This window comes from Dromiciops gliroides, chromosome 2, assembly GCF_019393635.1.
Source record: "Dromiciops gliroides isolate mDroGli1 chromosome 2, mDroGli1.pri, whole genome shotgun sequence".
In the NCBI taxonomy this organism is placed as follows: domain Eukaryota; kingdom Metazoa; phylum Chordata; class Mammalia; order Microbiotheria; family Microbiotheriidae; genus Dromiciops; species Dromiciops gliroides.
This window is the reverse complement of record NC_057862.1, coordinates 661,907,615-661,930,828: the sequence shown is the minus strand read 5'-3', so window position 1 is coordinate 661,930,828 and position 23,214 is coordinate 661,907,615. Positions and strand designations below refer to the sequence as shown.

General features: G+C 44.3%; 1 gene segment (V, D, J or C); it reads right to left on the bottom strand.

The window, feature by feature from the left end:
- The window catches only part of LOC122739544, a 29,821-nt gene extending 9,337 nt beyond the window's left edge, over positions 1–20,484 (bottom strand). Inside the window, 1 exon segment of the V gene segment in view lies at positions 20,409–20,484. Within this exon segment, the coding sequence occupies positions 20,409–20,457 (49 nt within the window).
- Between the last annotated feature and the right edge of the window lie 2,730 nt (positions 20,485–23,214).

The following is a 23,214-nucleotide window of genomic DNA, read 5'->3' as shown; positions in this document are numbered from 1 at the left end:
TAGCTAACCTTTATTGAGTGCCTTCAAGTTTGCAAAGTATATTAAATTTTAATCTTGTTTTACCTTTATAATTTCATTAAAAGACATGTACTATTAGCTAATAGCCCTGACAGGGAGTACTAGTACCCTTTTACATATGAGGAAACTGAGATAATCAGATGTGAAGTGATATGGTCACCGGTTACCCTGAGGGAGGGCTGAGGGTCCCTTGGCCTGTTTTGGGAAAGATCCATGCTAGCTGCCAAAGATATTTGGGGGAATAAAACTATCATCCTTTGAGTTTGGCCTAAGTGTTAGTTCTACTTCTTATTAGCTGTTTAAACCTCTGTGAGTTGCCAAAATGATGAAAAATTAGTTCAAAGAACATGTTGAAGATATCTAATCTAACCTTGTCCCTCATGCATGACTGAAGTAACAGGACTTGAATGTGGATCAGAACCACTAAAGTACAGAAACAGCTTTATTACCATAAAGCACCAGATCATCTGAAACTCTTGTAATTTTCCCTCTTCCACACGGGAGCCAAGGTGATATTCATTAAATTTACGTGTGTCGCTTTCTCATCCAAAAATCTCCACTGCCTTCCTGATGACTCTAGAATAAAACACAAAGTGCCCAACCTGGCATCTCACATTCCCAACAGTGTGGCTCCCTCCTCCCTTCCCAGGCTCATGTCACATCACCCAGCTCTGTGTCCTTTCTGTTCTAGTAACACCAGCCTGCTGGTTCTTCCTGCACACAGCCTTCCCTCATGTATTGCCAGGCCCTGCACAGGGGGCCCCCTCAGAGGGCCAGGCAGGCCCCCACACACCTCCACCTGGAAGGATACCCAGCTTCCTTTGGAGCACAGCTCAGGTTCCATTCCATTGGGGAGGCCTCTGCTTTTCTTCTGATATCTGTCTTCTTTCCCTCATGAAATGACACTGTTGATACCTGTTGCCTTCTCCCCAAATTGATGTTAAATCACACCAGGACAGGAAATATTCAGCTTCAGTCCCTATCTTTTTTACAAATAATAGGTGATTACTTTGAGTGAGATTTTCCCCATCCCTTAGTTATAAGAGATTTACTATAGTTTTAAGTGATTTAATTAAAATAATATTCCATATATTAACAAAAAATAATTGTGATTCATATAGATTGCATAAGGTTAGTAGGTAAAGTCCTTTTTCCATGTTTCTCAATTTTCCTATGACATAGTGTAGTAGATCTTGTGATATCCGCCCTAGGAAATGTCACAGGGTCTGTAGGTGGTCAGTAATACTGTTCACGCCGCCTTACACTGGTCTACCAATGATCCACCCTATTGATATCATAGTGCTGATCCCTTGTTATTACTCAAGACTATGTTCTAATTTTAGATAATGTCCCCCGGGGTATATAAACCTATGTAGTTTGTACTTCTGAGTCTTTCAGGCCCAAAGCCTGGATGACCGGTTTAGTTGAGGGACTGGCCCTCTCTCAATAAACCTATTTGCTTTAGCCTGGAAACTCTGTTATTTTTATTCTTCTGTTGGACTTAAAATTTTTTCGCAACATTACAGTACTTTTTAATCTTTATTTTTGTCCATCTTCATAGTACTTTTTCCATAGTATTTTATTTTTCCCAATTACATGTAAATATCATTTTCAACATTCATTTTTGTAAGATTTGGAGTTCCAAGCTTTTCTCTCTCCCTTTTTTTTCTCCCCTCTCCCTAAGACAATAGGCAATCTTATATAGGCTATAGAGGACAATCATACTAAACATTTCCACATTAGACATGTTGTGAAAAAAGGATTAGAACAAAAGGGAAAAACCAAAAGGAAGAAAAAAAAGTGAAAATACTATGTTTCAATGTGAATTCACACTCCATAGTTCTTTTCCTGGATATGAAGGACATTTTCCATCCTGAGTCTTTTTGAATTGTCTTGGATCATTGCATTCCTGAGAAGAGCTAAGTCCATCATAGCTGATCATTGCATAATGTTGCTGTTATTATGTACAATGTTCTCCTGTTTCTGCTCAGTTCACTCACCATTAGTTCACATAAGTCTTTCCAGATTTTTCTGAAATTGCCTGTTCATCATTTCTTTCTTCTTCTTCTTCTTTTTTTTTTTTAGTGAGGCAATGGGGGTTAAGTGACTTGCCCAGGGTCGCACAGCTAGTAAGTGTTAAGTGTCTGAGGTAGGATTTGAACTCAGGTACTCCTGACTCCAAGGCTGGTGCTCTATCCACTGCGCCACCTAGCTGCCCCCTGCTCATCATTTCTTATAGCACAATAGTATTCCATTACATTCATATACCATGACTTGCTCATCCATTCCCCAATTGATGGCCATCCCCTCAATTTCCAATTCTTTGCTACCACAAAAGGAGCTGTTATAAATAATATTTTTGTACAGATGGGTCCTTTTCTCTTTTCATGAAATACAGACCTTGAATTCTTAGGGGATAGGGTGGGGGAGGAGGGAGGAAGAGAAGTTGGAACACAAAGTTTGAAAAAAATTATGTCAAAATTTGTTTTTACATGTAATTTCAGGGGAAAAAATGAGATACAGACCTGGTAGCGGTTTTGCTGTATCAAAATACATGAAGAGCAAAGGTGAAGTCTAGTGTGTGGTTTAATACCATCAATTCACTGAGATAAACAAAAGAATGAATCCCCATTCCTTTTGTTCCCTTAGGTTTATCCCAAATAAGATTTGTGGAAGTTCCCGGAATTTCTGGATTGGGGGGGGCAGGGGGAGAAGGGACTGAAACTTGTCTCTGGGTCCCCCCATTATTAATAATTATTTCTCACAGAAAGGTTATGTGGTTATTTAATTTCAAGGGAGAGAGGATTCGAATCAAGGTCTATCACTCTATTACTCCCTTAGCTGGTAAACATTACAACTGATTTGGTAAAGGAGTGTCTCAGTGGTACATGGACTATCCAGATCTGGCACAGTTGGATTATATTGATACCTCTCTTTGTGGCTAGGCTCCGCATGTCACTCCAAATTAGGGTGTTTCATTATAGGAGAATGGAAATAGACAATAGGCCACTCCTTTACTGTAATTTGTTGTTCTTGTTGTTCAAACATTTCAGTTGTGTATGATTTCATAGCCCCATTTTGGCGTTTTCTTGGCAAAGATACTTAAGTGATTTATCCTTTACTTCTCCAACTACCATCATTGCACCAGATTATTATTATAATTACCCAGGACATACTGGGACAAATGGCCCTGTAACGATTGGAATAACGCCACCTGCTGGATACTTACTGTAGAAGAGTTCTGCCCATGAAGGGAAGGTCTTTGAGGGCAAGACCAGGAGTCAGGAAGTGACGCGGGCTAGTGGGAGGAGGAAGGAAGAGACTGGCGCTCAGTCTCGCGCTCTTGCCTCTGGACTCTGGCGGAGAAGGGAGCTAGAAATGTGCTCTCCCTTTAATAGATAGGAATCTAGGCCTTTCTCTCTCTCTTTACCAAATTCTTGTTTTCCTTAATAAATGCTTAAAAGCCTAACTCTTGCTAAAGCTTATAATTTATTGGCGACCACTCATTAGATATTTTAGACAGACTAGCTAGAATTTTAGCCCTTAACAGATGGCTGACCACGAAGAGGAAAGCTAAACCTCAGTCTTCTTCTGATCTTCTGGTTGGGTAAGAAATTTCCCCTACCCTTTAAATTGCTAAGTACGGGCGTACTGGCTGTGTTTTCCCTTTGGATTTTTTCGAATGGACCTTTTAAACTCCCTAATTACCCTATTTTTTATTTTAGTCTGTTTAACCAGACAAATGGGAGATAAGATCATGTTAATGCTTTGTTTTTGTGGATTTTCTATTTTTCTTTTTATTTTTGTTAAAAGAGCCAGCAACTTACTCACACAAGGAAATATCTCTCCCTCTCCCAACCATGCTTTTTCAGAGAAACCTGAAGAGATTCCTGCAGCTTTTCCCAGTTCTAACACTAATTGTTGCTCTAATTTTGCATGCCTGGAGGCAATGACCCACCCTCTAGAAGCTTTTAATCCCTTAGCACCTGGAGGCAAAGTGGGGGAAGAGGAATCCAGGCCTGAGTTCAAAATCAAGTCTGATTCAAATTGCTCTGGTCCCTCCCCTCCTCTCCAGACCCCACCCTCTACTCCTCCCATGGCCAAGCCCATTGCTTCCCCTGCCTGGGAAGTCCAGAGATCTGATGCGCATGCTCAACTTTCTCTAACTACATTTGCAGCTTCAGGCTCAGCCCTTCCCCAGGCTGGCTGTGCTTCTGAGACAACCTTAGAAAGCCCTTTAAATTCCAGATATGCTCGTTTTGTTCATAATTTTGCTAACCTGCTTTTGTCTTTAATCTGTTAAGGGCTAAAATTCTAGCTAGTCTGTCTAAAATATCTAATGAGTGGTCGCCAATAAATTATAAGCTTTAGCAAGAGTTAGGCTTTTAAGCATTTATTAAGGAAAACAAGAATTTGGTAAAGAGAGAGAGAAAGGCCTAGATTCCTATCTATTAAAGGGAGAGCACATTTCTAGCTCCCTTCTCCGCCAGAGTCCAGAGGCAAGAGCGCGAGACTGAGCGCCAGTCTCTTCCTTCCTCCTCCCACTAGCCCGCGTCACTTCCTGACTCCTGGTCTTGCCCTCAAAGACCTTCCCTTCATGGGCAGAACTCTTCTACAGTAAGTATCCAGCAGGTGGCGTTATTCCAATCGTTACAGTCCCAATCATTAGACTGAATTAGGGCCAGTTGTCCCTAGGGTCTATTTGATCTTCCACCTCTGGGCCTCTGGAGGAAGTAGCAGCTACCCTGGGTTACAAGGCTCCACAGCCTAGGCAGGTATTTAAGAGGGGTTGGAGCTCTTTGTGAAAGTAATCATACTAATCTTGACAGTAGGATTGTGCAACATCTTCAGGTTCTTCACTGCTGGTATAATCTGGCCCAAACCCATTGCCACTGAGTAGTACAAGTGGAAGCCCAAGAGATGAGGACCTTAAGAGACTGTCCAGGTGGCTACTGGTACCAAGCTGGGTCACTGAGGCCATCAATGTGTAAGACATTCTCACTGGCCCTGAAGATGATGGTGACCCTCTCTCCAGGAACCACAGACAGGGAGGCTGGAGCCCGGGTTGCCTGCACAGGATTTTTAATGTGGGTAAATGACAGAAAAGTAGATGAAAGTAATTTCCGTGAAGAATCACATATAGGTATAGAGAATACAAGAGAGGATTCCCTTTCCCCTGAAGGTGGGTGTTGTACCTATGTCTGGGATATCAATCCCAATGGTTATAGGGACCATTCACACACACACACACACTCTCTCTCTCTCTCTCTCTCTCTCTCTCTCTCTCTCTCTCTCTCTCTCTCTCAAACAGATTATTAGGGAAGGAAGTGTCTTTGTTCTCTAAAGCAGCATCAGCCTCTGGGGTGTCTAGATCTAGATGAGGGGGTGCTGGGAGTAGGAAGTGGATGGTCACCTGAAGAGAATGAGTTTGGCTATTAGAGCCTAAGTGTCTACACCATGTCATCAGGGCTCTGGAGGCCCCATTTAATCTTTCCCTCCTCATTTTGACAATAGCGTTTTCTGGAAAATCTAGATCCCTGCCATCCCTCAGGTGTCACTTGCTATTCTCCCTCTAGAGCCTCAGAACCATCAGAGTTAGTATTCATATTTCCCAGTTCTTCCCTCTTCTTTATCCCTTCCTCCTTATTAGGTAATTTAGAAAATGCCTTCATTTTTATGGACTAATAAATAACAAAGCAATCCCCCACCTCAGAAAGTATTTATGTTTCAAATGATAGAGCAAAGTCCTAAGGGTCAATGGTCCTTTGTCTGGAGCAGAGATCTGACCACAGAACTCCCCTAACCAGTGCTCTGAACATGGAAAGTGTTTAATAAATATTTACTGACAGACCGAATGAATAAACTCAAATGGATTTTTTTTGTCTTAAAGATGAAACACAAGTCAGTCTGTCATTTAAAGCCTTTATCATCTAGCTCAACCTCCCTTTCCAGATTAATCACACAGTACATGCCTTCATTTATTCTATAATCCAAACTAAGCGGCTGTCTTGCTCTCCATCATAAATGATATTTCATCTCCACTCTCCAGGCCTTTTCCCAGGCTGTGCCCCATTCCTAAAATGCCCTCTCCCCATGCCTGACTCTGAGAATCCCCAGCATTCTTCAAAGCTGAGTTCAAGCACCCCCTCCTCTAGGATATCAGATATCCTTGGCTGCTCATGTCTCATTTTCCATATGAACTGAAATTAACTTTGCATTGACTTGACTTTGCCTACTCTATGACCTTCTTTACATGTAAGAAATTCAGTGTAAACAGCTGAGTGCTTGAATGTGAAGGACAGAGACTGGGAATATGATGAGAACAGGGACCCAAGACACCACTAAGCTCAACCTGGGAGCTGAGCCAGGGCCCTCTTCTTTTCAGGGGCAAAGATTGACCAGAAAGCTCTTTAGTAGTAGTGAGAACATGTGTGTACTTGGTCCTAAAAGGAATGGAGAGTACCTTGGGTCTTCATATGACCAAGACATTCCCTGGGCAGAGACTAGAATGAGAGACATCTAGCATCATAAGCCAGTGAATGCATGTGACCCTGCCACCTACTCTCCTAGGAACTCCTCCAATGCCTGGTGGGAGGTACACATGAACCCACACGGGGTCACACATTAGCTTGAGTCAGCCTGATTGGTTGTATGTTTTTGTTTTGTTTTGTTTTTTGCAGGGCAATGGGGGTTAAGTGACTTGCCCAGGGTCACACAGCCAGTAAGTGTCAAGTGTCTGAGGCCAGATTTGACCTAAGGTCCTCCTGAATCCAAGGCCAGTGCTTTATCCACTGCTCCACCAAACTACCCCTGGTTATATGTTTTTAATCTGCCTTCTCCAAAGCTTGTTATATTCTCTCTCACACTGGCTGCATTCTTGGCCAAAAATGTTTTGTCCACAGATTCTCAAGCTAGATTTACCCTCTTTCCTTATATTTTAAACACAACTAAACTTGGCTTTAACAGCTAGAGCAAGAGTCAGTTATCAGGCTATTGGGTGTCCAAGAACAGAGGTAAAAGTGATTGGAATCCAGAAGGGGCTTTGGGATCCTCCCCTAAAGGATCTGTGCCCACCAGTAGTTGCAATACTTTGGACTCTTTCAGGGTTGATGCTGGAAGTCCAAGTTCGCCTGTGGGCATAGGTTCCCATAGAACCTGCCTCAGCCATTGCAAATCAATGAGGGAATTCCTCAAGTTTAGTCCAGTTTGGTTTATCTGATAAAATGGACTCTTAGGACACCTAGCTTGGTGTTAAATATGCAGTCGGCGCTCAATAAGTGCTTTTGAATTGCATGGAAATGATTAGAATGTTGCTACAATCATCTCGCTTGAGTCAGATGTCCTTTCCAAGAAAAACAATGTCTAACTCTTGTCCATTGCTACCCTTATTCCAAGAATTGCTGAGGACACCAAAACCCCATTGCAACTAAAGGCTGTGAACTGTCCATGGTACTTTTGCTAATAGAATTCATTCTTACATCATGCAGCACAAGGAGCCTTCTGTCCCTGGGTTCAGGGATTCATGCCATCAGTCCACCAAAGGCTACAGGAGATTCCAGCTGTGGGACCAGGGAGCTGACTAGTATGTGACTATGAGAAGAGCAAAGGTGCCCTCTCCTGGTCAGATGGGGTATGACAGGAAGCATTATTCGTGTTCCTTATTCTTTCATCAAGGTCCAGCAGCATGGATTGTTATAGCTAGAACAGGGACCTAGGAAATCACCTGTGAGGTGGTTAAGGTCTAGCTATTCATTGTTCCAGTGTAGTGCAATAATTCAAATATATATAGGAATGTATCATTTGTGAATTTTGACCCTCACAACAATACTGGGAAGGTGGGTACTGTTATTAGCCCCATTCTATGGTTAAGGAAATGGAGGCTTTGGAAGGTTATGTGGTTATTAACATTTTGGGGAAAAGAGGATTCAGAGCCAGCTCTTCCAGATGTAAAGGTGAAAGAAATTATTATTGTTCTCTTCTATTAATAACCAATTATTAATTGACATTAAGATTTTCCCTTCTGTCTTTCCTCATTCAGAAATCAGGCCCTTGGAGGGTTATTCAGCCAGCACCAGAAAAAAATTCCTGATAGATGAGATTGCCCAAGTCCTCCAGGTACATGCTTTTCAATCTCAGGTAGGACTCCACCCAACTAGGAGTCCTTACAAAGAGAATTCAATCTAAACAAGATTTTGCCTTAGGAAATAAGTTCCTTTCTGTCTTTGGGACCTTCCATTAGAATTTTGGGCGACCTAAATTCTTTATGAAGAAGAGAACTAACACTTGGGGTAGGGAGGCAGTGGATTCTTTTGCCCAAATTGCTAGAGGTGGCTGAATCACATGATTTGATCTATGCAAGTAGAGCTGAGGACTTATTTTCCCATGTTCTCATTAATATGTTCAAACTCTCATTGATTGTTACCCAATCAGAGTTGATTTCCACCCTCAGGTATACCCCCTTTTCCAAAGTTTTTTTAAACATTCAGAGACCACTAATATTCATCTCTAATTTACTACAGAAATCCAAATGACCATCCTTTTATTAATTATTTGGGAGCATTCATGATGACCCAGAATTTATATCTCTTGAACTTTTCATTCATCACAATACCCATTACTCTGCAGTAGCTAGGTGGTACAGTGGATAGAGTAGCGGTCCTGAAGTTGGGATAACCTGAGTTAAAATCTGATTTCAGACACTTGTAGCTGCAAGACCCTAGGCAATTCACTTAAATCCTATTGCCTTAACTATCTGGGGCCATTTCCAGTTGTACTGATGTATATCTTGCCAATGGACCCAGATGGCTCTAGAGGTTGGTGACTTTGCATAGACTTCCCTCACTGGAAGGCATGATATCACCCCAGTATCATGGTCTTCTTTGAGAACAAAGGACAAACAACATATTACCTGGTTTTACCTCTTTCCTCAAGACTGACTTTTACAATAAGAAGTTCATGATCTGAGCCACAGTCGTCTCCAGGTCTTGTTTTAACTGACTGCATAGAGCTTCTCTGCCCTCGACTGCATAGTATATAGTCATTCTGATTTCTATATTGACCATCTGGTGATGCCCATGTGTAGAGTCCCTCCTTGGTTTGTTGAAAGAAAAGTGTGTGCTATGGACCAGCAAGTTTTCATGACAGAACTTTATTACCCTTACCTAGTTCATTTTGTACTACAAGCCCAAATGTCCTGTTCTTCCAATAATCTTCTCTTTTCCTACTTTAGAAGTCTAATATCCTATAATGTCTTTTTAAATGTTATTTCTAAATGATGTTGTAACTATTCATAGAACAGATCAACTTTGGCCTCTTTGTCATCTGTAGTGGGAGCATAGATGAAAGGTTGGCCTTGGATTTTAACATACATCATTGCATTTTTGAGATTCTACTCCAGTATTGCTTTTCTCACCCTTCTATTGACATAAGGGCTACTCCATATCCTCTATAGGATTCTTGTCCACATTAGTAGATAGTTAGTTAGTTAGGTAGATGGATAGATAGATAGATAGATAGGTAGATAGATAGATAGATAGATAGATAGATAGATAGATAGATAGATAGATAGATAGAGCTAGATAGAGCTAGCTAGATAGATGATAATATGATGATGACCTGAATTCACCCATTCACATCTATTTTACTTCACTGACATTAAAGATGGTGATGTTTAATCTTTCCATCTCCTGTTTAACCACATCCAGTTTAACTTGGTTTATAGATTTTACATTCCAGGTTCCTTTGTAATACTGATCTTTACAGCATCATCAGATACATCCTTGTCATCAGATACATTCACAGCTAAGCTTCCTTTTGGTGTTCGCCCAGTTGTTTTATTCCTTGTGGAACTTCTTGCAGTTGTTCTCTGCTCTTCTCTAGTGGCATGTTGGACACCTTCCAGCCTGAAGGACTCATCCGCTGGTGTTATATCTTTCATCAGTTTAAAACTGTCCACGAGATTTCCTTGGCAAAGATTCTGGAGAGGCTTGTATTTCCTTCCCCAGGGAATCTCCTTGTGTCAGAACTCTCCACTGTGGCCTGTTTGTTGTTCATAGCCCTGCACGGTAAAGCTCATAGTTTCACTGAGCTACTCAAGCCCCTTCATCACAGCTGGAGGAGCTTGATACAATGCAGGTGCCAATTGCAGAGATGACCAATAGATGGTCTCTTGTCCATGTTCAGCTCTTTGGTCTTTACCTACTCTTTCTGACCTTTCCCAGTCTGGTGGTCCCAGGACAATTCAATTCCTTTGGAAACAGGTTCTGTGATCAGTAATCCTGAGGACAAGTCTTGAAGGGCCCTGTGGGATGAAATCCTCTCTCCAGATCCACATCTCACTTTGGGATCCAATGGCCAGGCTTATTAGATCACAGAGACACCTGGATCCCAGGAAGAGAGGATGAAGGAGAGGGAATAGGCAGCTTAGAGAAGGGAATATTGAGGGGTAAACCTCATCCTTGAGAAGGGAAATGGGCTCCAGATCCTCCTGTCTCAGGGTCCCCACCTCAGGTTCTGTCTCTGTGTCACTCACACCACTTATTAATTTCCCAGGACTTGATGAGGGTGACCAGGAGGTATTGCTGGAGTTATGTCTCCTATTTAGAATTAACTGGAATCTCCCCAGATAGGATTAATAGCCTAGTGATTGAAGTGTGAGGACAGGTGGGAAAATAGCTGAGTGGTAGGTTTGGGCACCTGCTTGTCAATGAGTATCTGTGTGGTTTGTGTGTTGTTGCAAGAATCTAGCTGGAGAAGAGGCAGGCAGGACTCACTTGCACTGTCAGTAAAGGAGCATGTGTGCTTCTAACATTACTCCCATGTCCTCAAGGACAGGTTCATAAGACTCTCATCATGGGCTGATATGTTGATGCACTCAACATACTGATTAGATATTATTACATATGTTATAATATATTATATCATCACATGTTACATTCTGTATTATAATATTACATTCTATATTTATATGTTGACATAATCATTGTTCCATGCCTGTATAAGGGGTGGAGTTGGCAGCAGAGTGATCCTAGTCTTCAGGCTTCCAGCTTCCAGACACATGAAAGGGAGTTCCTAATTCTCTTCATGGAGCATTCCCTGAGAGGAGAGAAAGAGTCTGGGAAGGAGCCACCGTATGGAGGAGGCAGCACCTCAATTTTATCTTTATCCCAAGCATCCTAGACTAGAGACTCTGAGTAATTTCTTCTGTGGTGATAGCTGGGATGCTCTCTTAATCTAATGGGGATAATTCACTCTGAGTAGGAAAGCTCATTCACTCTGTGTGTTTTATGATATATTCAGATCTGCATCAATATTCCGTTTTCTGTTTACTATCAGCTTGGATGAAAGGGTCCATTTAATATGTAGTCTGTATGATCTCTGGGGAATTGGCATTTGGTTGGAAAGGATTCAAGTAAGGTAGGGAGGGCAGTTATAATTCTAACCAATCACCCTCTCTATGCAGGGAGCAGAGTGGGCAGGCTCCTAGAACCAATCACTCATCCCCTCCACCCATCCCATTTGTAGGAATTGAAGTCTGCCTTAGAAGAGGTGGGAGCTAGGGGGTTGGGATGTAGAGGAGACTCTTGAGAGATCTCTTTATTGGTCCCTGGCATGAATAGATAAAACGTCATATAAAAATCTGATCAGAGGAAATAGGCACAGGATATGAAACTGAAGCTTTGTCCATTGATATCCTTAGGCTGCTGCCTGGTCTTCTTAAGCTCTTGGGTCAAATTGTCAGTACTTTCAATGGATATGAAGTGAGGAAGAAAGGAGAGAATGCACCTCTGGCCAGGAGTTACTGGATTCTGCTTTGTTTCTACCTCAGTAGAGTCAGATGAATCATGAATGGGAGGGTGCCTCAGGCACAGGATAGAGTAGGTTGGCCCAGGCTGAGAGGGGCTGGTTCTTTCATGGACTATACACACAACTCATGGCTAAGAGGAACAAGAGCACTCAGGGTACAGAACTGTCAGTCCATGGCCTTTGCCCTGAGCCCTGAGTCTCTTTCCCAAGTCAGCCCCAGAGACCCTGCACCTGAGTAGGCAGCCCAGCAGATGCTAGAGGAGAGAAATCAAAGGAGGCAACTGAGCCTCCCTGACCAGCCAGCCCAGGCTGGGGAGATTTTTGTTTGGGGATATAGCACTGTGAGAGGATAAAAAGATCCATGACCACAGTAATAATAGGCCCCATCTTCAGCCTCCACACTGTTGATTGGGAGGGTGAAATCCTTCTCAGCCCCACTGCCACTGAACCTGGCAGGGACTCCTGAGCATATGTTGGAAACCTTATAAATGAGGCCACAAGGAGATTGTCCAGGTTTCTATTGGAGCCAGTAGAAATAAGTGTTTCCATCACTGGCTTTGACTCTCCTGGAATCACAGACGCTGAGACTGGAGACTGGCTCAGCACAATTTCCCCTCTGGAACTTAAAAGCATGTATGAACGATCAACTAACATGAAATGAAAAGAACAGAATCTCCTTCCATTTGGATGCATGACCTCAATACAGCCTGGCTCTGCCAACCCACTGACTTCCTAGGAATCTAAATTTCCCCTTTCACTGTATTGGCTCATGTCCTGAGACTCTTAGCTCTTTTGAATTCTCTCATCTTATGAAAAATGGCCCGTCTGCCTGTTGTGTTGTCCCCTGTTCTCACCTGGGACCAGGAACATCAATAGCCCACAGAGGAGCTGGGACAATGACTCCGAAGTGCAGTGTCTCCTGCCCTGGGGCAGCTCTGCCCCCAGCCCCAGTTTATGTCCCTGTGTCTGCTGCCCCTCCCTTTGGGGATCTCTTTATGCAAAACAGCTGGCAGTGTGGGGGTTATAGGAGCAGAAGTGGCTAACTCCAGCTCAGTGGAGGGCCCTGAGACCTTAGTGCCCTGAAGATGTCTCTGCTTCTGTGACCTTGTGTGATGTGTCCTCCTGCTATGCCCACCTGTCCTTAGTTTATTTTAGTTTTAATTAGTTTTATGGTTTCATGGGGCAGCGAGGAGGTGCAGTGGATGGAGTGCTGTGTGTGGGTCTAGGGTAGACTCATTTTCCTGACTTTAAAACCTGCCTTCAACAGATTCTAGCTGTATGAAGCAGGGAAAGTCACTTACCCCTGTTTGCCTCAGTCTTCTCATCTGTAAAATGAGAAGGAAATGTCAAACACTCCAGTACCTCCCAAGAAAATCCCAAATGAGTTCATAAATAGTTGGACATGACTATAGTTTAAAAAGGCCAAAGGAAATGTTTGAGTGGCAATATTGCCTGGTACAAAAAGCTCAGGACCTGAAGTCAGTCAGGAAAGTTCTGAAGCTATTGACGGTCTGCACTTGACTTCAATCCATAGCCTGCTATGCCAAGCTATGGACTTCGCATGGAGCCTCCAAAAAATGAAAGGCCTGCCATGGTTTTATTACTTGTTAGGGTTTAGGGGAACCAATTTCCTTCCCATTCCCAATTCCTGAAGAAACCAGCTATCCTCAAGTAATGGCACTGTGGAAGGCTTGGGTAGAGGCAGGAGGAAAAGTCATTTGGATCAGCAAGAGTCTGGATAAGGAAAGGCAGGACTGACTGTACCTGAAGACATTGGGCAGCCAAGGGGAAGGGAAGCTGGGTAGTGGGAATCTGGTCCCAGAAAAGGAGCTCTGAGGAGCTTAAGATAATTTGTACCTTTTATCCCTCCAAACATTCTTTACCTACAGATGAAGTATGCAGGGAAATTGTTTGGGGAATTATTTTACATAAAGAAGGATGGGGAAGGAATCTAAAAATCTGTGTAAAGGCTGGAGTACTGGGCCCAATTTAATGGGTTTTACTAGGAACTTCCATATAGCCCTATACCTGAATAGGAAAAGAAGAAAGAGCTCCACAAGTGCAGGTTTGCAGTTTGGAGAAAGGAATAGGGTTAGTCCATGAGTCATCCACAAACATTCATTAAGCTCTTATCCTGTGCCTTGCAAGATAACATGCACAGGGGGTACAAAGAAAGGCTAAAATATAGTCCCTGAAATAAAGGGGCATAGATTTTTATGGGAAAGACAACTTGTAAGTAAATAGGGAACTACAAGGTAGAGACATTGTATGTGAAGGTGCTTAGGAAGGGGAATAACAGAACAGTCCTCTTGGAGATTTTACTCTTAAAATGCTCCAGAGAACAGAGGGAGAAGAGAGGGATGGAGAACTTCCTACTAACTGGGCTGCCAGGAAAAAAGTCCAGAAGTGGGAGGGGGAAGGTTCTGTTTGAGGAAGAGCAAGGCCATGTTCTTGGAACCATAAAGTACTTGGAAAAGAGTAAAGGGTGAGATTGAAAAGGCCAGAAGGGTCTGAGCTCTGAAGAAGATTCCAAGACAAACAGGACAGACAGTCCTTAGGACAGTGGATGGGGGAGGGGATGCTTAATGGCATGGAAACCTCAATGTGAATCAATGGGCAACTACTCAGAGGAAAAAAAGAGTGTGGTCTTAGGGTTTATTCATAAGTAAAAGTGTCCAAACCTTCACCTTTCTGGCCACATTAAGTTTATAAACACAAATATTTCCAAAGAAAATTTTGGAATCAAGGCAAAGGAGAACGCTGGACTCTGAGGTCCCTTGACAGGATTTTGTTGGGAAAGTACAAAAGAGCCAACTGTGATTAGATGCAGGTTGGCTACCAGAGATTTATCAGGGAGGTGTAAAGTGTCCCCATTCTGAGATAAAGTGATCATTCCATAGAAGAGACAAATACCTGTCACTGGGGAATATGCTGCTCTGTTGTTGTTTGTTTCTTTGTTTTAAGTTGAGCTTGAAGGCACTAGTAGGAATGTCTCTGTTCTGTGTCCTGAAGGGTTTGACTGTTGAGGCTCAGAATCCCTTTCTGGACAAGAAACACCGTTTTCTATTCAAAGCTGTGGAAGGACCAGACACTGCTTGAAGAAAAGAGGAGAAAGTTTCCCTTTTCTCCATTTAACCAAAGTGATGTCACTGATGTTGTTACTCCTTCTACCAGTGTGACACACCACCCTTCAATGCCTTCTGATGGTGCGCAATATTTGTCCATGCCTCCCCGAATTCCAGGTAAAGGATTAACCTCTTGAACAGGAAGCATTGATTGGATTCAAGAACAAATAAAATGAAATAAAACAATAAATCACATTTCTACCTATCAATGGCTGTATTTGGGCAGCCTACACATTTTAATGTGTGCTTGCTCTATTCCCCAAACTAGGTAAGTGCATGGTATTTAAAGAATTTCAGAGTTGGAAGGAATCAGAAAGGGGGCGGATTCCAATCCAGAAGAGGATGAGAATCCCTTCTTCAACATCCCCTACAAGTGGTCAGCCAACCTCAGGAAAGGAAAGGAAAGGAAGTTGAGAGCATTATTAATTAGCAAGAGATAATTGGCTACATACCTTTCAACCAGGTTATTAGAGTTGAGATTTGGTCCAATACAATTGTAGGTGACCCAAAGGCAATAGATCAATACATTACAGGTGTAAACATGCTGCCACATGTTGCCAACAATGGATGGAAAGAAATACCAATAGGAAGACAGACACAGGGGCCCAGGTGATGGCAGCACCCTCCCCCTTCCCTTATTCCTTTTTTCTGCCCAGAACTCATGCTGTCTGTCCTTGGAGAACCACCTCCTGTGGAGAAGGGAACCGTCATCCACACCAACTACCCAACAACATTCAAACAGGGGGCAGGCCAGTCCCCCTACCTGAGGCATCAGGGCACCTTGAAGGAGAGACATGAGGCAACCTGTGTCAGACTAGTCAAACCACCACCACTCACTTGGCAGTCCTGTGCCCCTCATACCCCAGTGGACATTGCTGAGGACTCTGAATCCAAAGAAACTGGAAGTAGACTTGCTTTCAGTCCAGTGCCCTCAGCTCATTGGACTCCACCTTATAGTTTTGGCCGCCCCCAGCCTAGTCTGGCCCATTGCCATTCTTTCCCATGTAAGGGGGTTCTGTGATTAGGAATCCACAGGACAACACATTGCCCTCTGCTTAAAGCAGAATCTCTAGAGCTCTGGGTCCCTGTTAAGGCTTTCTAATTGATAGGCTCTGTGGAAGAATAAATGCAACTGGGCCCCCTCTATGTTGGGTGAAAGACTTGGGGTTAAATAGCTTGAAAAAGAGAAGTCTGTGGGAAAAATGTCTGTCCTCAAAAAGGTGAAGGGGCTGCCTATCTTCCTATCATATTTTTTCATTGTGGAGCAGAATACCCATTGCCAGGGCTCAGAGAACCAACAAGATATATTATTATGAAAAATGGGGGGAATTGGGGCAATGCTCCCATTGAGAGCTAATTAGAATCTCCCCAGAGGGGATTAATAGCTTGGTTGTTGACTAGTGGGAGAATGGATGGCAAAAGAACTGAGGGGCAGGTTTGGGTCCATGGATATCAGTGAATAGCTGTGCAGCCTGTGTTTGATATAGGAAAGGGGATTTGAAACAACAGAGGCATAATTAGCAGATTACCCGAGGTTAGCTTCTAATGGAAAGACACTAGACTTCAAGGCTTCAAGCATCCTGCCCTCCCAAACCCCCAAAATCTTCTTATATTTCTTTCTCTCTTCTCCCCCAACATGTGGCAATAATATTCTTTGAATGAGAAGGAAGGATGGGCAGTCACATTGCTGAGGGTCTGGGGCTCTGAGGGAGATGAACAAGTGATACCCAAGGGATGGCAGGGATCCAGATTTTCCAGAAAACTCTATTCTCAAAATGAGGAGGGAAAGAAGAAATGGGGCCTCCAGAGCCCTGCTCCAGTCCTTGTCCTGCCGCCTCAGTGAAGGACTGAAGAAGAGCATTCCAAGGGCAGGGCAGCCCCTCCCCAGGATTCCTTCAGATCCTTCCCCTAAATGGGCCCAGATGTGCTGCATCTGAGCATCCCCCAGGTGGGCTCTGAGGGAGAGAGGAACAGGTGATTAGGAAGAGAACCAGAGTTCCTGATGATCCTGCTTGGAGAATGAGGTTTGTGAACTTTCCAAGAGTGGGCAGTTGGAGGAAAGTTTTTTATTTGTCTTTTTTCCACCCACTCTCCATAACTTATTACCCCAGGACATACTGGGACAAATGGGTCCAGTCACTAGACTGAATTAGGGCCAGTCCTCCCTAGGGTCTATTGGCTGCTCCGCCTCTAGGGCTCTGGAGGAAGCAGCAGCTACCCTGTATTACAAGGCTCCACAGCCTGGCCACGTTTGTATAAGGGGCTGGAGCTCTGGGGGAAGGTAGTCAGAATAATCTTGACAGTCAGAATGTGCAATGATTTCATGTACTATACTGCTGATTGTGAGAGGATAATCTGCCCCAGACCCATTGCCACTGACAAGGGCAGGGTCTCCAGAGTGCAGCTGGAAGCCCAAGAGATCAGGAGCTTGAGAGACTGTCCAGGTGGCTGCTGGTGCGAGGTTGGGTCACTGAGGTCATGGATGGGTAAGAGATTCTCACTGGCCCTGCAGCTGATGGTGACCCTCACTCCAAGAGCCACAGACAGGGAGGGTGGAGATTGGTTCAGCACATTGCATGCACAGGATTCTTAGTGTGGAGCAATGAGAAAAAATGTAAATGAATTTAATTTCTGTGAAGAATCACATAGAGGTACAGACACAGAGAATATGAGAAAGCATTCCCTTTACCCAACTGTCAGTATTGTGCCCATGTCTAAGATGTAGGGACCATTCACACTCACAATCTCTCTCTCTCTCTCTCTCTCTCTCTCTCTCTCTCTCTCTCTCTCTCTCTCTCTCAAACACATTCTAAGAGAAGGAAGCTTCTTTGTCCTGTAAAAGCAGTATTATACTTTGTGCTTTCTAGATCTAGATGAGGGGGTGCTGAGACCAGGGAGTGGATGGTCAATTGATAAGGTTCAATTTAACTGCTAGAGCCTCAGCCTCTACCCATAGGATTCCTACTTCCCAATTCTAAATTCCCTCTTCCTTCTCACTCATTAGTCAATTTAGAAAATACCTTCAATTTTTCTAGACCAGTAGATAACAGGGCAGCACCTCCCCCTGCCCAAACCCTGCAACCTCCACCAGCCTCAGAAAGTATCTATGTTTGAAATTACAGAGTCAAGTCCTGGGGGGGGGGGGTCAATGTTTTTTTGAATGGGTAATAGATCTCACCATATAACTATCCTACCAAGTCCCCTGCACATGGAAGTTGTTTAATAAATGTTTACTGATAAACTGACTGAAGAAAATCAAGTAGCTTCTTATTTTTTGGATAAAATATAAATCACTCTGTCATTTAAAGTCTTTAGCATCTAGCTCAGTACACACCCAGTACACACCTTCATTTATTCTACAGTCCAAACTAAACAGCTGTCTTGTTCTCCATCATAAATGATGTCTCATCTCCACTCTCCAGGCCTTTGCCCAGGCTGTGCCCCATTCCTGAAATGCCCTCTCCACATACCCGATTCTGAGAATCTTGAAAATTCTTCAAAGCTGAGTTCAAGTACCTCCTCTTCTAGGATATCTGACTTCCCTGGCTGCCCATGTCTCACTTTCCATATGAACTGAAATTTCCTTTGCATTTACTTTACTCTACCTTCTCTATGACCTTCATTTCATGTAAGGAAATCCATGTAAAGAAATTCAATGAAAGCAACTGGTTGCATGAGTGTGAAGGACAGAGACTGGGAGCAGGATGAGAACAGGGACCCGAGTCACCATTGAGCTGAACCTAGGAGCTGAGCCCATGCCCTCTCCTTTTCAGGGACAAAGGCTGACCGAAGAGCCCTGGAGTAGTAATGAAAACATCTCTATGTGCTTGGTCCTAAAGGCAATGAACAGGGCCTTGGGGCAGCGAATAGAGTGAGACCTACCGAGCAGAGGTGGCCAGTGAATAGATGTGACCCTGCCACCTACTCTCCCAGGAACTCCCCCAATTCCTAGTGGGAGGGAATCTCCAACCACACAGGGACACCCATTAGCCTGAGTCAGGCAATAAGGACAGGATCCTCCCAGATGCAGGAAAAGATGAGTCCCTGGCTGGGTGCAGGGTTGGGTTAGGGGAGCATTCACCTTGGCTCTTGGTCAGGTCCAGGTCATGAGAAACCCAGCCCTGTGAGACCAGGGTGTCCAGGGCTGGAGAAAAAGGATCTAATCTGTATCAGGGCAGCCAGGTGGTGCAGTGGGTAGAGCCCTGGGTCTGGAATCAGAAAGACTCATGTTGCTGAGTTCAAATCTAACCTTAGATACTTACCAGCTCAGAGACCCTGGGGAAGTTACTTACCCTATCGTCCTCAGTTTCCTCATCTGTAAAACAAGCTGGAGAAGGAAATGTCAAATCATCCCGGGATCTTTGCTGAGGAAACCCAAAGGGGTCATGACAGGACACATGCAACTAAAAAACAGCAATGGACGTGGAACTAAACAAACAAATTATTGCTACACAGAACTGGAGTAAAACCCCCTCAACATGAACTTAAGCTCCCAAGGAGAGAAATACTTTATGTGGAGGCAAAGCTGTCAAGTAGACTTGAAATGTCAGCATTTCCCCCATTTGCATTTCCCTACTTGTTTCCCGGGGGGCTGTGCTGCCTCCCCTCTGCCTTGGGGACCAGCGTTAGTGACTGACAAGGCTTTGTGATAAAGGAAGGCACCTGTGGGGCCAGAAAGGGGAAGCCCTGGGAGGTGTGAGCCTGCCCAGAGAGCAGGGGCTGCTCTGCCTGGGGACCAGAGAGGAAGCAGCTGCTGCTCTGAGCTGAATCCCCTGAACAGCCTGGGGAGGTTCTTGTTCAGGCCTGAAGCACTGTGCACTGAAGCACTCCCCTAACCCAACCTCCGGAGGCCAGTCTTTATTCTGCTGACAGTAATAATCTCCAGCATCCTCAGGCTCCAAGCTGCTGATGGTGAGAGTGAAATCTGTCCCAGACCCACTGCCACTGAACCTGGCAGGCACTCCAGATGCCAGCCTGTTAGCCCCATAGATGAGGAGCCTGGGGGCTTGGCCAGGTTTCTGCTGGTACCAATTAAGGTAGTTACTTACACTCTGACTGGCCTTGCAGCTGAGGGTGACTCTCTCTCCTGGAGATGCAGACAAGGAGGCTGGAGACTGGGTCAGCACAATGACCCCTTGGGAAACTAGGAAACCAACAAAATAAGAGGAAATCAGAAATGTGTGAATGTCCAAGTCAAAGGGTATAGACAAGAAAATTCTGTGGAGGTCCTTCAATCACAAAAGAATGACAAGAAGTTGTATTTACTGTTAATATAGGACATAAGCCATCTTTCCCACAGACCTCACAATGTTTGTAATCTGGGGCCTGGTCATGCTCCTCAGCCCCATCTGCCTGTGTTGTGTCTAAGCTTCCTCACCCCCTGGATCCAGGGGTTATCAGGTATTTAATCTCTGAAAACCTGTGCCCTCCTCACCCCTTCCCTGCCCTGCTGGGTCTTACCCTGAGCCCAGAGCACCAGCAGCCAGAGGAGCTGCCATGGGGAGACCATCCTGGCCTTCAGACACCTGCAGAGAGAGCAGTCAGAGCCCTGAGGGGGCAGCAAGGAGGGAGGAAGCTTTTCTACCCTGAGCAGGGCTCCCTGCAGGCCCCTGGGGCTCCATATGCAAAAGAGCCCCAGGTCTGCTCTGAGCCTCTTCTCAGGACCCTGTGAGCCACCCTGAGTCACCCTGGCTGAGCCTGACTCTGCGGGAGGGGCCTCCTCTCTGTCCTCAAATGTGTGACCTCAAGAGCAAAGACAAGCTCCTGTTTAGTGTCTGACATGGGAAAGGTTGGAGCTGGTTGTGGATGAATGAGGGGAGGCTTCTCTCTGCGCCCCAGTACTAGATCCCCCATAACCAGGAGAGAGCTCCCAGTCCTGGGGAGGAGGCAGAGATGGCAGAGACTCACAGCTTGTAGGTCCTGGAGGTGCCTCACCTGCCTCTGCTCATGCACCTGGCCCTCTACCACCCTCTGCTGGAGAAGGTTTGAATTCAAGGAGGCAGAGAGAAGGGGCTGGATGACACTGGAGAGATTCTTAGCTCCAGCCCCTGGGAAAAACCTACTAGAACCTCATTCCTGGATGAATGAGTTTTGTCAATCACTAGATAACATTATTGTAATTGTTTTGAGTATTGTGAAGGAAAATGTTCTGTCTATGCTTTACTCCATTTTCCCATTCCACACAGGCAGTAAAGGTCAGTGCCCCTACTCTGAACCATTCCATCTACTGACTCTGACTGTTTCTAGAAATGTGGATCTGGGTGAATCTTTGCCCAATGTGAGGATTTGGAAGTGAGCGGGACGGGGTCAGAGGTAGACACAAGGAGACTGGAGAGAGTCATTCACTTCTGGCAAATTATACCTATCCTTTGGGATTGCAAGTACCCCTGTTTGATCCACCTGCCTCCAGTCTCTTCTCTTTTTGATCAATCAACAGTGAATAAATATGTAAGCACCACTCTTGTTATTTGAAAGTGTTTTATTTTTTTTAATTTCATTCAAATAATTTTAACCTTCCTTTCTTTTTCATTTGGCTTTCCAAATTTCCTGCTTCCCTTTCCTTTATGACTCAATAAAAAGTCATTCAAATTGAAATAAGTTATACTTTCACATGTCCTGCTGTGAAAGAAGACAGAGAGAGAGAGAGAGAGAGAGAGAGAGAGAGAGAGAGAGAGGAAGGAAGGAAGGAAGGAAGGAAGGAAGGAAGGAAGGAAGGAAGGAAGGAAGGAAGAAACAAAGATGTCCTCACCAAACAACGTCTAACTTTCTTCACCCTTGTTCTAAGGTTTGCTGAGCACAACAAAACTCTATTGCAACTAAAGGCTGTGAACCATCCATGGAGCTTTTGCTAATAAGATTCACTCTGAGGTTGTGTGGCACAAGGTGGCCCCCTGACTGTGAGCTCAGAGATTCCATGAGTCCACCAAAGGATGTTGGAACTCCTGCTATGGGACCCAGAAGCTTACTAGTGTGTGGCTATGAGAAGAGCAATGGTCCCCTCTGCTGGTCATAGGGAGGAGTGACAGCAGGAGGCATACCTCATGTTCTTCATCCTTTCTCCTTGTTGCAGCTAGGTGGAGCAGTGGATAGACTACGGGCCCTGAAGTTGGGAGCATCTGACTTCAAATCTGACCTAAGACACTTACTGGCTGTGTGACCCTGGGCAAGTCATTTAACTCTAATTGCCCTCATCATCTGGGGCCATATGCAGTCATCCATCTCAGATGGATCTGAAAGAGAGAGTAAGTTTGGGACCTTGCAAAGCCTTCCATCAAATCCAATTCACTGTAAGTGATAACATCATCCTGATATGAGGGTCTTCTTTGAGAATGAAGGACAAACAACAACATCCTTTCTCCAAAGGCTTCATTTTCATGATGGACATGAGATAACCAGCTAGGGTAAGCAATGTAGTAGAGCAAAGGCTCACATATTGATGAAAATACATAATTTGCAAACCACTCTATGTTAGGTCTTTTGACTCTTGCAACAACCCTAGGAAAGTGGGTGCTCCTATTGGTGGAGGAAATGGAGACACAGAAAGGTTATGTGGTTATTTAGTTTCAGGGGAGGGAGGATTCAAATCCAGATCTTCAAGATTACAAGTCTATCACTCTATTAGTCCCTTAGATGATAAACATTACAACTGATTCTGGAAAGGAGTATCCCAGTACTACATGGACTCTCCAGATCTGGGCACAGTTGGCTTATAATGATACCTCTTTTTGTGACTCAGCCCGTGGATGGTGAGGGGGTTGAGAAGTTGACCAAGGAGAGATTACAGGGGTCTCTTCAGTTGCTGAGGTGTGACTCTCTTGTTTTGCTGTTCTCAGACCCAGGAAGCAGTCATGTGGTAGCCCAGGTGGGAAAGGGGCATGAGTGCTGTTAAGGGCTAAAATTCTAGCTAAACTGTCTAAAATATCTAATGAGTGGTAGCCAATAAATTATAAGCTTTAGCAAGAGTTAGACTTTTAAGCATTTATTAAGGAGAATAAGAATATGGTAAAGAGAGAAGAAAAGGCCTAGATTCCTATCTATTAAAGGGAGAGCACATTTCTAGCTCCACTCTCCACCAGAGTCCAGAGGAAAGAGAGCGAGACTGAGCGCCAGTCTCTTGCTTCCTCCTCCCACTAGTCCGCGTCACTTCCTCCCGCCAAAGAAAAGACTCCTGGTCTTGCCCTCAAAGACCTTCGCTTCATGGACAGAACTCTTCTACAGTAAGTATCCAGCAGGTGGCGTCATTCCAATCGTTACAGTCCCCCCTGTT